The 16,061-nt window shown below is 41.9% G+C and overlaps 1 protein-coding gene across 8 annotated transcripts in view; it reads left to right on the forward strand.

Annotated features, from left to right (window-relative positions):
- Window positions 1-1,776: 1,776 nt before the first annotated feature.
- Window positions 1,777-16,061, forward strand: part of l3mbtl1b (L3MBTL histone methyl-lysine binding protein 1b) — a 38,625-nt gene continuing 24,340 nt past the window's right edge. For 2 of the 8 annotated variants that reach the window (XM_060900145.1, XM_060900151.1), the window contains exons 1-4: window positions 1,780-2,104; window positions 3,700-3,816; window positions 11,014-11,170; window positions 11,333-11,510. In XM_060900145.1, coding sequence (XP_060756128.1) covers window positions 3,706-3,816; window positions 11,014-11,170; window positions 11,333-11,510 — 446 coding nt within the window. In that variant the 5' untranslated portion in view covers window positions 1,780-2,104; window positions 3,700-3,705. Of the gene's footprint in view, window positions 2,105-2,323; window positions 2,546-2,627; window positions 3,489-3,699; window positions 3,817-11,013; window positions 11,182-11,332; window positions 11,511-16,061 lie in introns of those variants that run through there. The other 6 variants (XM_060900148.1, XM_060900150.1, XM_060900149.1 and 3 more) reach the window with 6 other exon arrangements.

Genomic DNA, 16,061 nt, shown 5'->3' on the forward strand with positions numbered 1-16,061 from the left:
CCAGTCACAGACTTACTCTCAATTTCATCATCAACTATATAGTCTGCCTGTCCTCATTCCCATATATTTTTATTAACATGTTTTTATATAATTTTTTAAACAGTTTTATGTTGGTGCTATTTTTGAGTTCATTTTCCAGACCATTCCACAATTTCCACAATTGGGTTAGAGTCACAAGTTAGAGTTGGTTAGGTTAATTGGTGGCTCTAAATTGACTGTAGGTGTGATAGGCTAAATTTTTATAATAATTAAAAAAAATTTTTTAATTTAACAAAATAAATATTTGGCGGCATGGTGCTGTAGTGGTTAGCACTATCACCTCACAGCAAGAAGGTCCTGGGTTTGAGCCCAGCGGCTGGCGAGGGCCTTTCTGTGTGGAGTTTGCATGTTCTCCCCGTGTCCGCGTGGGTTTCCTCCGGGTGCTCCGGTTTCCCCCACAGTCCAAAGACATGCGGTTATATTAATTGGTGACTCTAAATTGACCATAGGTGTGAATGTGAGTGTGAATGGTTGTTTGTTTCTATGTGTCAGCCCTGCGATAACCTGGTGACCCATAGTCAGCTGGGATAGGATCCAGCTTGCCTGCGACCCTGTAGAACAGGATAAGCGGCTACAGATAACGGATAGATGGATGGATGAATTGACCGTAGGTGTGGATGTGAGTGTGAATGGTTGTTTGTTTCTATGCGTCAGCCCTGCAATAACCTGCTGATTTGTCCAGGGTGTACCCCGCCTCTCACCTGTAGTCAGCTGGGATAGGCTAAATTTTTATAATAATTAAACTATTATTTTTTTAATTTAATAAAATAAATATTTGGCAGCACGGTGGTTAGCACTGTCACCTCACAGCAAGAAGGTCCTGGGTTCGAGCCCGGTGGCCGGTGAGGGCCTTTCTGTGCGGAGTTTGCATGTTCTCCCCGTGTCTGTGTGGGTTTCCTCCGGGTGCTCCGGTTTCCCCTACAGTCCAAAGACATGCAGGTTAGGTTAACTGGTGACTCTAAATTGACCGTAGGTGTGAATGTGAGTGTGAATGGTTGTCTGTGTCTATGTGTCAGCCCTGTGATGACCTGGCGACTTGTCCAGGGTGTACCCCGCCTTTCGCCCGTAGTCAGCTGGGATAGGCTCCAGCTTGCCTGCGACCCTGTAGAACAGGATAAAGCGGCTAGAGATAATGAACAGCAAGAAGGTCCGGGTTTGAGCCCGGCAGCCGGCAAGGGCCTTTCTGTGCGGAGTTTGCATGTTGTCCCCGTGGGTTTCCTCCGGGTGCTCCGGTTTCCCCTACAGTCCAAAGACATGCAGGTTAAGCTAATTGATGACTCTAAATTGACCGTAGGTGTGAATGTGAGTGTGAATGGTTGTTTGTGTCAGCCCTGTATAGAGGATGGATGGATGGATGGACCTGAACACAAGCAGGAATTGTATATTTGTGTGCTCGGGTCGCCATCTAGTGGTGATTTTCTCGCACTGCACATTTCCACCTTCGCACTGCGCCGACTGCAGCTGTCAAGCGCCATATAAACGCGTGGAGCTGGAAAACAATGTGGACTGACAGCAGCGTACATGGCGTTCAGTCTCAGTTAAAAGCGTCACCAACTCAATTTTACGACCACGGCTGCAGCCTGTTCATGTATGACGAGGGTTCGATGTTCGATGACAGAGTGAAGCCGAACACGTGACAGAGACAGGAAACCAAAATCAGTGGATTCCCTACAAGCACCAGACTTACAAGATGCTTTCGCTTTGAAACGGTCTAAAGACAGTAAAGTTGAGCTCGGGGCACAGACTTGAGTCTGAAGAAGGCTTAAGCAAATTAAGGGGAAGGGAAAAAAAAGTTGTTTATAATTGAATGAATAAAAGCAGGGTGCGCTGACCAGGAATGGGTTCATTTTTGCACCAGCTCATCAAGACTGCCATCAGCTAAGAGTTTATAGCGTCCGAAAGGTTTGTTTAGGGCACCGATCGCACGCTTTGCCCTCACACTGCGTTCTCACCCCATCGATCGCGTTGAAGTTTATCGAGCCCCGAAGTTGGCGAGGCAATACCTTGCGCATGCGCAGTCCAGACTAACCATCCTGCTCAAAATAAGAGTTAAAAGAGAAACGAGGTGAGTTGCAGTTTTCTTAAAATATCACCGTGATGCAAAGCTTAATCCAAGAAACAATGACACTAGTGCCCGGAGAAATGTTTGTTTAACAGGTTGCGGCGACCGTAACTATTTACCACGATGCTTAAAACGATAAAGATAAATTCAAGTGACAAGTTTGTGGAGAAGAAATTAAAAGCAAACGTTTCGTCGCTTTTGCCGGACCTGACACACTAGAGTTCCTTTGTTTTGGTTATTGCTGAAGAGCTCTATTAAACCACCTGCATGAGTGTTTTCTACTTTTCCAAAGCGAAAAGAAAGTCTATATTTCGCGTATTGTGGTCCGCTTGCTAGCATTACTAGCCTCACCTAGCCGGCTGTACATTTTGAATTGGACCACAGTCGGGTTTAGACAGCGGAGGCTAACCGGGCTAGCTAACGACATTCCGTGACAAGGGGAAAGTAAGGAGTTTGTTGGCTGAGAGAAAAACATTCCATTGCAGCAGAACAAGTTATACACTCAGCCTTCATAGAGCAATTAAAGGCCGTGCGGGATTCTTTAGACCGAATAACTCGGATAATTTCAGTAGTTTTAAACGTGTCGGCCGCCCTTTGCTATCCTCCGCCATTTTGTATCAGGCGAATGCTAATAATGGGCGCTCGCGCATTGCACTTTTTATTTATGGTTGGGATTAAATTCGTTCCGCACACTTTGGACTCGAGAAACAAACATTTTGAACAAGTTGAACGCGTTGTCGGGGTGTAAACGGCCGCGTTGTCACTGTGTTCCCAGCTTCCTGGAGTCGGATTTGATTTAAAATAAACGATGGGTTCGGAACGTTATTACAGTCTTACCCACTCTGTACTAATGTTAACACGCGCAAACGGCTAGTTTCCTGCCAGCAAACATACCAGTCTGTCGTTTTTCTTTCCATTAAACCTGCAGAACTATGTGGACATTACTGAACCGTGGATTTCTGCGAGATTATTTTAAAACAACGTAAAGCTGAACTTGTTCCTCTAACTTTTATTGCACTCGCTTCCTGCAGCTTTGGATGACCTGAATGCTACAGGGAGATCGGGATGAGTTTATTTTCACGCGTGTTTCTGGACAAATTGCGTTGTAAACAATTATAAATCCATGTTTTATCTGTATTTAAGTGCTTGGTGCAGTCAAGTCCCGGCCTCGAGTCGCCCCCTGGCGGAAAAGCGCTGTACTGCACAGAACGCGCAGCTTATTTCGTAAGCCGAGTTGCGGGCGTTTCGGTGTGTGTGTGATTTTTGGAACGAGGTCTTGTGTGTGTTCGGTCTTGACGAACCTGAGGACTGGCAAATGGTTAATCTGCCACTTCATAAAGTATCCGCAGAGGCTGTAATCATGCTTGTGCAGAGCGATGATTGATTGGTAGGCCTGTAATTGTGTGTGTGTGTGTGTGTGTTTTTTTTTTTTAAATGGAGAGATTCTTAGTTCTGGAAAGAGTTAAATGATGTGCGTAGTGAAGAATACATGCAGATTTGCGCAAAAGGAAGTCGTATTTAACTCTTCCTTATCAGCTGTGAAGTTTTGGATCTCTCCGCCTCTCTCCTTTTATTTCTGTCTTTTCTTTCTGTCTCAGAGAAAGATGACAGACACACCTGCCAGTAATAGCTCAGCCCCAGGAGCAGAATTTGACATGATGGCTGCTCTTGACTGGAAGGACGGCATTGCTACGTTACCTGGCAGTAACATCAGGGTACAGATGCTCATTACAGATAGAGATGCAATAATCCCATTATTTTTCATTTTCACTACAATACCAATATCAGAGATCTGTCATAACTAAGCTAAACTCTTAGGTTTTGCCAAACCGGCAGAATGCTCTTACAGTTTGTGTCCTCTGTTCACATGCAGGAACTGAAATCTGAACGTCAAATACGATCTGGTGTTGCGACAGGTCTCAAATTGGCGCATTTTGAAATATTGATGCAGTTAACGGTTAAAGGGAAATAAATGGCTTGGGAATTAATTAATTAATTAGCTTCTCTTGGCATTGAAATCACAAAACGGTATCTTTTGTTATTTATTGTATTATATAGGGGTGTAACGATTCGTTTTAACAACGATTCGATTCGAATCGCGATTCGTGGTTGCCGATACGGTTCAAGGACGATTTTGGTTCATTTAGAACGATCCGATCCGAAACGATTCAGTGACTTGAAATCTATTCAGTAACTTTTTAGCCAAAAATTAAACCAGTGTGACTGAAATAAATACCTGGATACTGGACAGTGCAGGTGAAGTTTTCTAGATTCCTGTTGTTTCTTGTAAGGGAATCAGGTATAATTATGGATATAAATAAACAAGTAAACAACAATTAGTGGCAAATGCATTGACATTTGAATTAAGTGCAACCAACACTAGGTTGGAAAAAAAAAAACCTTCTAAAACTTCTGCTTTTGTTTTTCCAACACAAATATTACAATATTATCAAATATAAGTGTGTGTGTGTGTATATATATATATATATATATATATATATATATATATATATATATATATATAAAATAAAGTGTAACCAATTTTTTTTTGGTTGAATTAATAACAGTAGGTTTACCTGTTGTTTTTTTTAACATAGAAATAATAAATACAATTTTAAAATAAAGTGCACACTGGACCGTAATGCTGGTTTGAAAATTTCCCGCTCGCCGGCTTCTCCTCTGCTATCCGCCATCATGCTATGTTTTGATTTGTGTTACTGCTGGCGTGTGATGTCACAGACAAGCAGACTGAATCGGGTAACGTTTAATGCCTTTATCATTAAAAGTGCTAAAAAAAACCACATCAATATAAAGTCTGACGTGCTTAAAGGGCTGATGACACGAACATGACTCTATGCAATTTCTTAAATAAACTATACAACATGGCAAACATGTTAGATTTCTGTTATAATTACGTGAAAAGAAGCTGTTGTTACGCAAATATCCAACTTTTAATTGCACAGCGCAAGAAAACCGGGTCCGTGGCTCGCGGCCATGTTGTGACGTCAGCGGGAGAACATGCTGCGGTTCACTGGCTGTTCTACTCTGGTTCTACTCAATGGAAATGGCGCATGAAAACGCCGGTGAACTCTCTAGTACTAGCTCTTCCTCTTCTGGGAGTCTAGAATTGTGTTGATCTCTTCCAAATAGAATCTATGATAGCCTACCCTCTTTACCCTTTGCCTCTCGTTGCTAGGCAGCGGTTACATGAAAGCTGCAAGTTTTCACAAGCAAATACATGACTGATATCACGCCGACTTTATGATTACATTTATGATTATCATGTAGAATCTATAGCTCTACGTACCTTTATCTTATGTCGTTTCACAACACATGTTCTGACAGGAGGACTGTCTTTGGATCCGGCATAGCTACTAGTAGACCCCCTCCGGAATACTGGCAGTGTTGCCAGATTGGGAGGAATCCCGCCCAGTTGGGCGGTTTCAAGTGCATTTTGGTGGGTTTTGAACATATTTTGGGCTGGAAAACTTCAGCAGTATCTGGCAACAGATACTGCTGACGTTTTCCAGCCCAAAATATGTTCAAAACCCACCAAAATGCACTTGAAACTGCTCAACTGGGCAGGAAACCTCCCAATCTGGCAACACTGTGTAGGCACTGCTGATGGTAGTAACACACGTTTGTGCTGAACACCCAAGAGATTCTTTTAAGCTGGGAAGGGTGTCAAAACAATCCAAATTGAAGTGTTCAGAGCACAGGACGGATGTTGGTGAGGGCTCCCACTTGTCAGGAGTGCGCCTGACTTGCTTCACCCACTTCGCATGCAGCTCGGGATCTCTGGGAAACTTGAATAAACTTACCCCATCCTTGTAGGTTTTGGAGCAAAAGCCGGTAACACAACGCGAAGGCATAATAACATAACTAATTATATTATATATATACACAGTGGTGCTTGAAAGTTTGTGAACCCTTTAGAATTTTCTATATTTCGGCATAAATATGACCTAAAACATCATCAGATTTTGACACAAGTCCTAAAAGTCGATAAAGAGAACCCGGTTAAACAAATGAGACAAAAATATTATACTTGGTCATTTATTTATTAAGGAAAATGATCCAATATTACATATCTGTGAGTGGCAAAAGTATGTGAACCTTTGCTTTCAGTATCTGGTGTGACCCCCTTGTGCAGCAATAACTGCAACTAAACGTTTCCAGTAACTGTTGATCAGTCCTGCACACCGGCTTGGAGGAATTTTAGCCCATTCCTCCGTACAGAACAGCTTCAACTCTGGGATGTTGGTGGGTTTCCTCACATGAACTGCTCGCTTCAGGTCCTTCCACAACATTTCAATTGGGTTAAGGTCAGGACTTCGACTTGGCCATTCCAAAACATTAACTTTATTATTCTTTAACCATTCTTTGGTAGAACAACTTGTGTGCTTAGGGTCATTGTCTTGCTGCATGACCCACCTTCTCTTGAGATTCAGTTCATGGACAGATGTTGTGACATTTTCCTTTAGAATTCGCTGGTATAATTCAGAATTCATTGTTCCATCAATGATGGCAAGCCGTCCTGGCCCAGATGCAGCAAAACAGGCCCAAACCATGATACTACCACCACCATGTTTCACAGATGGGATAGGGTTCTTATGCTTGAATGCAGTGTCTTCCTTTCTCCAAACATAACGCTTCTCATTTAAACCAAAAAGTTCTATTTTGGTCTCATCCGTCCACAAAACATTTTTCCAATAGCCTTCTGGCTTGTCCACGTGATCTTTAGCAAACTGCAGATGAGCAGCAATGTTCTTTTGAGGAGTAGTGGCTTTCTCCTTGCAACCCTGCCATGCAAACCATTGTTGTTCAGTGTTCTCCTGATGGTGGACTCATGAACATTAACATTAGCCAATGTGAGAGAGGCCTTCAGTTGCTTAGAAGTTACCCTGGGGTCCTTTGTGACCTTGCCGACTATTACACGCCTTGCTCTTGGAGTGATCTTTGTTGGTCGACCACTCCTGGGGAGGATAACAATGGTCTTGAATTTCCTCCATTTGTACACAGTCTGCCTGACTGTGGATTGGTGGAGTCAAACTCTTTAGAGATGGTTTTGTAACCTTTTCCAGCCTGATGAGCATCAACAACGCTTTTTCTGAGGTCCTCAGAAATCTCCTTTGTTCGTGCCATGATATACTTCCACAAACATGTGTTGTGAAGATCAGACTTTGATAGATCCCTGTTCTTTAAATAAAACAGGGTGCCCACTCACACCTGATTGTCATCCCATTGATTGAAAACACCTGACTCGAATTTCACCTTCAAATGAACTGCTAATCCTAGAGGTTCACATACTTTTGCCGCTCACAGATATGTAATATTGGATCATTTTCCTCAATAAATAAATGACCAAGTATAATATTTTCGTCTCATTTGTTTAACTGGGTTCTCTTTATCTACTTTTAGGACTTGTGTGAAAATGTGATGATGTTTTAGGTCATATTTATGCAGAAATATAGAAAATTCTAAAGGGTTCACAAACTTTCAAGCACCACTGTGTATGTATGTGTGTGTGTGTATATATATATATATATATATATATATATATATATATATATATATATATATATACACACACACACTAATAATGATAAACTGAACACCTGTCGCATCAACAACAAACTGGTAAGTTAGGAGGAAGGTTCTTTCGCTGACGTCATATAGCTCCTCCTCCTCTTTCGTCTCCTGGGTGCTGCAGCCCCGTCAAATTTGCCCAAATAGCCGCATTTTTTAATCATAACTTGTAAAATAGGCGCCTTCGTGAATTAATATATGGATCATCGGGAATTACTTTTTATGTTCTAAAACATCGCCAAGGATGTCAAAAACGTGTCATCAGCACTTTAAATCCAATGCATTATTTCCTAGTATCGATACAATCGATTGGTTACCTTTTACAATGATATTAGATCAATGTATGTCGTCCGGAAGGCCAACTTGCCGAGCACAGATCATTGTAGTTGGATCGTAGGAAAATAAATCGATTCACCGATGTAGTGGATGAATTGTTACACCCCTAGTATTATAATAACACTACGTAGCACTGAACATGGGCATTCTGGCCATTGGTGTTGGTGCAAAGTTTAGAGAAATAAATCATAGGTAACGTGCGTCCTGTCCAAATTTTGATGGGGGGAAGCAAACAAACAAATGGACGCATCGCTGGTACAAATGACAAGTTTAGCCAGGGGATTTAATGTCCAGAAAAGTAATATTCAAACTTTGCATAAGCAAAGGACACATTTTTATTGCTGCTTTATAAGCTGTGTTTCTGGACGTCTCCTGTAAGTCCAGAATTTTTTTTTTTTTTTTAATTTTATTTATTTTTATTATTCAGTTGGTAAATGCTGGAAGTGCATCAATGGTTACTGTTTTAAATTCATGGTAAATTATTTTCCAGGCTAGTAGGGGTGTAACAATACACAGAACTCAATATAATACGGTCATATCTCAATACAATGTTTTCAATAAATTTTTTTCATGACAAAAATGGACATTGAATATGTTCGTTTCCATTTTCAGTTGATTAAAAACATTCAACAATATAAAAGTACCTTACGTTCAAAGAATAATAGTACAACATTGAGACTTAATGAGTGTGTGTGTGTGTGTGTGTGATCTATTCAGATGCTTAGCAGCAAGTAAGGCAAAAAAAAAAAAAAGCTGTGTATTAGAAAGTAACAAAATTAAACATGTCGAAATAAACTTCTAGCTGAGCTTTCACTGGTGCTCAGGGTTGCCAGGTCTCAGAAAAAATGTCTGTCCCAAGTACATCTCAAAAATGGCACAAAAAAAATAGCTCACTTTATTAATTCCAGAGGGAAATTCACATCTGAAGCTATCCCAGAAAGTTTAGACTTTGGAAAGGGAAATGCATTTTTCTTTTTTCTTTTTTTTTTCTAACTCTTTGCATGGGAAACAAGTTCACCATGGCATGCACACATTTCTGATTTGTTGTTTCAAAATTAGCCCAACTTGGCATAAACACGCTGGCAACCCAGCTGCCATGACTCAAGGGGGCGTAGCTGAAGCACAGGGTCATTTATTCCCATTCAGCTGTTACTTGTGCTCAGAAAGTTACATGTCTCTCCGTAGCTCAAATCTGTGTTTGAACGCTGTGTTTTGAACTGTTGTGAGTAGTCTCACATCTGCAACTATGAACTTTCCAACCTGGATTGAATCAAGTAGAGACTCTCTGTGTGTTCTTAATACCGGCTAGTACGGCTTTAACAATGCATTCACCAGACTGCATAATAAAGTTGGCTTGTATTACATGTGGTGAAATAAATATTGAAACTTTATCATACTCTCTTGGTCCTTTATATTGAATCAGTGTAGACGATTAAAGGTCCCATGGCATGGTGGTTTGTTGATGCTTTAAACGGGCTCGTGGAGGTTTCCGGATGTTATATCCGCAGCTTTTCTCGAAATGAACCCTCGGCACGTAAATATAGCCTCCTGGGAGAAAGCCCCATTTCAGCGCTTTTCCCAGTGCGTCGTTTTGCTAAGGAGAAGCAGGAGGCGGGGAAGGGTAGAGGGTGGGGGCGGGCCATGGGGGGAGGGGCTCGACCAAGCTGCGCGCACACACATACTCGCTGCTATCAGCGCCTGTAGCCACGCTGCTAAGACAAAACCCCGTTCTCCCTCGGACTCCTTTCGTAAATTCAACGTGGCAGAGAACAGAGAGTGAGAGTGTTCGGAGTGGTAGTTTACAAACGTATAATACCCTAGGCTTGAACACGCACTCCATAACCAAAGAGGATAGAAGCAGCAACTACAGCAACATATCGCTTATCCAACAGAAGACATGCATTGCGGAGCAATAGTCAAACATAAGCTCATAAGTTACAGTCGATTTCCAGACTAAACTCAGTTTAACAGAGCATGCTGCATGCTCTAGTTTTGTAGCGCAGATTACCTGGCTAACTGCAGGAAGCGGTTAGCTGCACAGCTAATGTAGCCATTGCTAGGCTAACGCACCGATTTTAAAACACGGCAAAACGACCAGTTATACACTCACTTGTTCGGTGTTTGTGGCTGATGCGGCAGGGATGCTTGGTACGGACCCAGGCTTCAGTGACAGTTGATGTGCAAAACCTGCCCTGTACTGTCCCAAGTTGTGGAAACATTCCTCAGGAAAATGCTTCCGACAAACATACACCGTCTTAGGTAGACTCGATGGCGTATTATTGAAGTAAATAAAATTAAGCCACTGCGTCTTCAGGGGCTCTCCCGTCGGCAGTAAAAACAGACTCCTTTCTGTGTTATCACATCCATGTACAGCGCAATTTCCATGTTTCGCTTGCTTAGGTGATGCCATGTTGTTGTGTCCTCCCTTTATGGTCTCCTCACTACAACTGGGCGGGGCAATCCATACAGTGGGTGGGAATCCAGAGGGGGGGGCGTGGGGATCATCTCCCTTGCTGACGTAGGCAAGGGAAGAGCTTATCAACGCGCCGTTTTGACGCGCCACTCTCAAATGTTGGGCATAGTTTGGTTTACACATTATGAAATTTCTAGCCACTGGGGTGACTTAAGAAGGTCAGAGGAACTCATTTTAACGTTAAAAAACCTCAGAAAGTGAAAATTTCATGCCATGGGACCTTTAAAAAAAAAACCCTCTCCAAAGCATGTAACCTTTTACAAGCACCAATAACTGCTTTAATATTGTGCTCTGTATGCTGACAACTGGTTGAGAGCATCATATCGAATGATATGATACGATATATTGTTACCCCATCACCCCACCCCCAAACTAGCTGACTGCTACGGCACACCAGAGTACCAATTCTGATGTTCTCCCAGCCGGCTCGCGGCACACTTTTTAACCATGACTTGAGGCATATTCACTGCAACTAGAACTGTGTGAAAATATATAAATTATTTGTTTTCCTCAGTTCCGGATGACAGAATTTGGGACACTTGAGATTGTAACAGATCCAGAGCCTAAAGACAAAGAGGAGGAGTCTTCATGTCCACCGTCGGAGACTACACCCTCTAACGGCTCATCAGAGCCACCCAACCGTTCAAATCAGTCAGAAACAACACCACTACGTGTGTATGATGTGGGCGAGTATACACATCAAAAGTTGCATACAATTGACTTGTTTAACATGTTTAAAAAAAATCACAAATTTCTTTGCATGCTTTAACATTGTAAGAAGTATTGGGATTATTATTATTTTTTTTTTTTTTTTATTGTTGCTTTTGTTTCAGCAGCTTCATCTGGAGTGCAGACACAGACTGGTAGCTCCAGCACAATGAGTACGAGCAGAGAGGATCGCTCCAATGTCGAGATGGCCAGCTGTAAGTCCTGTGGCCACTCTGGTTCACGGGAGTCTTTTCTCCAGGGAAAATTCTGCAGTCCCGGCTGTGTACAGCCCAGCAGTGGAAGGTAAACGCAAACTTGTAGTCAGAGCACACATTAATCAGATGGACTGTGCTGTTGGTGCATATGGCATCTACTTCAAGTTACCAGTAAATAGTTCAGGTGCATTTCAAGATAAGGGCAGGCATACTACTAAGATTTAGGTTCAAAATTAAGTATCAGTAAATAAGTCAGTGCCATTTCAAATTGATTGGATGAAAAAGAATAAATTATATAGGCTCTTGAAGAACTACAGTTAAAGACATGTGGTTAGGTTAACATGGGGGGGCCTTGAGCAAGGCACCTAACCCCCAACTGCTCCCCGGGAGCTGTAGCATAGCTGCCCACTGCTCTGGGTATGTGTGTTCACTGCTTCAGCTGGGTTAAATTTTGCAAGAACTGCACTGGCTGCCTGTTAGATTTAGAATGCAATTTAAAATATTGTTACGAACTTGTAAGGCTTTGCATGGCATGGCGCCATTTTATATTACTGATTTAATTAATGTTAGGCAATACGCGAGGTATTCATTGCGCTCAAGTGCTAGCACTGTTTTATCATTTCCCCAAGGCAAAATGTTCTGCACCTTTGGCGATTGATCTTTTAGCGCAGCAGCACCAAAACTCTGGAATGCGCTTCCTGTTGACCGCCGTAACGTTTCATCTTTAGAGACTTTTAAAAAAAATCACGTCTAAAATCACATCTTTTTAAATTGGCTTTTAGTCATTAGATTACTAAATTTATCTTTTCTTATATATATATATATATATATATATATATATATATATATATATATATATATATATATAGTGTGTGTGTGTATACAGTTCTCATCTCATTATCTCTAGCCGCTTTATCCTGTTCTACAGGGTCGCAGGCAAGCTGGAGCCTATCCCAGCTGACTACGGGCGAAAGGCGAGGTACACCCTGGACAAGTCGCCAGGTCATCACAGGGCTGACACATAGACACAGACAACCATTCACACTCACATTCACACCTACGGTCAATTTAGAGTCACCAGTTAACCTAACCTGCATGTCTTTGGACTGCGGGGAAAACCGGAGCACCCGGAGGAAACCCACGCGGACACGGGGAGAACATGCAAACTCCGCACAGAAAGGCCCTCGCCGGCCACGGGGCTCGAACCTGGACCTTCTTATTGTGAGGATACAGTGCGAACCACTACACCACCATGCCGCCCGTGTATACAGTTATAAATGTTTATTTTTATTTATTTTATGTTTATTCATTTTAGATTTAAAATTTTTAAACTATTTTGTAACGTGCCTTTGATCATTTTTATGTAGAAGGCGCAGTATGTCAATACATTTTTTTAAAATTATTATTATTATTATTATTACTATTAATGCCGAAGATGAATTTCATTGTGCTTGAGTGTGCATGTGACAAATGAAGCCTGCTTCTTTTTCTCTTAAAGGTGGGGTATGAGATTTTGGAATAACGGTTCCCGCAAGCCATATTTTGAAAAGAAACACGCCCGCCCTCGCCATGCTCCCACCCCCCGCGTCTCCACCCCTCCTCCCCCTTATAAAGCCTGAGAAAATCAGCCTTTATAATGGGTGTCTATTGCGCTACACACCAGTGGAGCAGAGTGTAGAGAACTTGGAAAAATAGCTCAAACTTTCTCATTTAAACTGTGTTTTCAGCCCCAATTTTCACTCCACACACATAATTTTCTCAAAAGTAGTAGCCACACTCGTCCTGATTCACACAATGTGTCTACCTACACGATAGGACTTGCAGTTTTTGAATGAGAAGCCTGAAAGTGAAGAGAGGACAGCCGCGCAGCCACATAGACTGCCATTATAAATTTGGCAGAAAAGTCACTTGTTTTTAACTCGCTCTAGTGACCTCATTTTTTACACTACAGACAAACAAATTACATCAGTGTGTTCAGGAGATCCTTGTGGCACTCACTGTGAAAGAAGTTTGTGAATATCTCCTTCCGTTTTCGTGTAAATCCCCGTTGTTTGGAGGGAGCGCACTGAGAAAATCCTGCGCTCTGTGTGACACTCTGCTCGCTCTCTCACACACACACACAGAAGGGACGGGCTGCTCGCGGGCTTCAGTCTGATTGACATGTCAGTATCCAATCATTTTGAGGTGGTACCTCGATATGATTGGATGGCGTTTTTCCTTTATTTTACACTGTAGACTGGATTAAAATATTTCGTTTTTGGGTCAAACCTTCTATTGTACTGCTTGCAACATGGGTGTGAGGAGCTTTTCAAGCAATATGGTAAAAAATACTCCTGAAAAAAATCTCATACCCCACCTTTCATCACCTTGCGATGATAAATTAAATTATACTCAATGCAAATTCTGATTTGAGTTTAACAATTTTAAATTTGCTTGTAGTTCTCATTAAAAACCCCACAGTGCTTTGACAGCTAAACTTGGAGTTGGAGGTTTCTGAAGCATGCGCGCATTTGTAAGTGAGCTTCACTGCTAGTTAACGTTAACAGGTTACAGTTATACAGCGATTGAAGAGGATGGTGAATGGTATAAACCATCTACTGTCCTTCGTTTAGGTGTTTACATCATAATTAAAAAGAAAAAAATCAATGTTTGTTTGTGGCGCAGTGATAAGTGCCCACAGATTAAATGTTGATGGTGATAATGACATTTTTGTTCATTAGCTGTGTGTGTGTATCCACAATCCCTCCTCAATTTATATCAAAATGTTGTTGTCCTGACTTAAGTCGTATTCACGAATTCAAAATTAGTAGTTCACAATTTTCACATTGCCCTTGTGGGCGTTCTACAAACTTGTCGCCAAAGGGAAATATGTAGCAGGGAAGTCTCCCAGGTTAGCCCAAGGGTTCATATGTCGGGAATAGGTAACGCTGATCTGTGTACAAGAGTCAATGATGTGAAAATAGAGACCATTTGCTTCCTATCTGTTCTGTTTAACTAAATAATAAAATGTTGTACATGTAAATAATACATTTTGTAATTGATACAGTTGGTCAGAAGGTTACATACACTGACAAAAATGATCGTACAACATACACTCACCGGCCACTTTATTAGGAACACCCCTCCACCTGCTCTGTTTTATGCAGTTATCTATTCAGCCAGTCCCTTGACAGCAGCACAATGCATAAAATCACGCAGATCCAAATCAAGAGCTTCAGTTCATTTTTCACTTCAAACATCAGAATGGGGAAAAAATTTTGATCTCTGTGACTTTCACTGTGGCATGGGTGTTGGTTTGAGCCAGATGGACTAGGTTGAGTATTTCATAAACTGCTGATCTCCTGGGGTTTTCACACACAAGTCTCTAGAGTTTACACAGAATGGTGCAAAAAACATTGAGCATGCGACAGTTCTGTGGGTGGAAACAAACGCCTTGTTGATAAGAGCGGTCAGAGGAAAATGGCCAGATTGGTTCGAGCTGCCAGGAAGGACATAGTAACTCATAGCAACTCTTTACAACCGTGGTGAGCAGAAAAGCATCTCAGCATGCAACAACAGAAGAGCACATTGGGTTCCATTCCTGCCAGCCAAGAACAGGAATCTTAGAATCAAGAACAAGTTCCTGTTAAAGTGGCTGCTGAGTGTGCATATTTAATGGGAAAAAAACAAACAAACAAGAATTTGGTGCACAAGTTTTAAGTTATTTTGGGTGAGCAGAAAAGCTTCTCAGCTTTCCAACAGAACAATGACCCCGAACACGCATCAAAGCTGGTTGTGGAACGGATAAAACAGGCTAACATTTAAAGCAGAAGTTGGTAGGATTGAGAGACTCGACTTGGATTGAAAATTTGAACGAGTACAACTTCAGGTCCCCTCTCCCTCTCAGCTGCGCTCCAGCCCTGCTTCCAAAGCCCCTCCCTGCAGAGGAGGCTGCTGTGCACACAGGCTAGCAACTGAAAAGGCCAAGTAAACAGCATGAAGTGAGAGTATGTGCAGGGGAGGGGTGTGTGTACTCGACTGGTGATTGACACTGCGGCAGACACTTCTCCTGGTTTTGTTTGGTTGTTTTGATTCAGTCGTGGTAAAGTCTTGCAAATGCCATTAAAACCACTAGGTGGAGCCAGAGGAGCCTGAATTATTATTTATTATTATTATTATTATTAATTTATATTTAATCCCCCCTACAGATTATCTGTCTCACTGTCAGGACATGGTGACAGTTTTAGCAAGTATATATGTATGTTATTTACCAGCTGGGAGGTCCGTATCGTGAAATACCGTGACCGAGATCTTGAAAGTACTGAGCGAGGCCCTCTGGGCCGAGGTCAGTATTCAAGGCCGAGGTCACGGTATTCCACCATACGGACCGACCTTAAGCTGGTAAATAATATATTTATTTTTTTCTTTACCAAATTCTAACAGAAAACGAGAGCGCCCGAAAGGGAAAACCGAGCCGAGCCGCCATTTTGAATCCTCATTCACGGCTGTAATGCAAATGGCTTCCTCCTCAGTATACAAGTGCACTTCCATGGCAGGAAAAAAACTACATTTTACCACCTATGTAGTCCCCTATTTATACAAAATTGAGTCATTCAGGATTCAGCCATGTTTTTGCTCGGCATTAGCAAGTTAGAGGTTT

The sequence above is a fragment of the Neoarius graeffei genome, chromosome 19 (genome assembly GCF_027579695.1).
Source record: "Neoarius graeffei isolate fNeoGra1 chromosome 19, fNeoGra1.pri, whole genome shotgun sequence".
Classification (NCBI taxonomy): domain Eukaryota; kingdom Metazoa; phylum Chordata; class Actinopteri; order Siluriformes; family Ariidae; genus Neoarius; species Neoarius graeffei.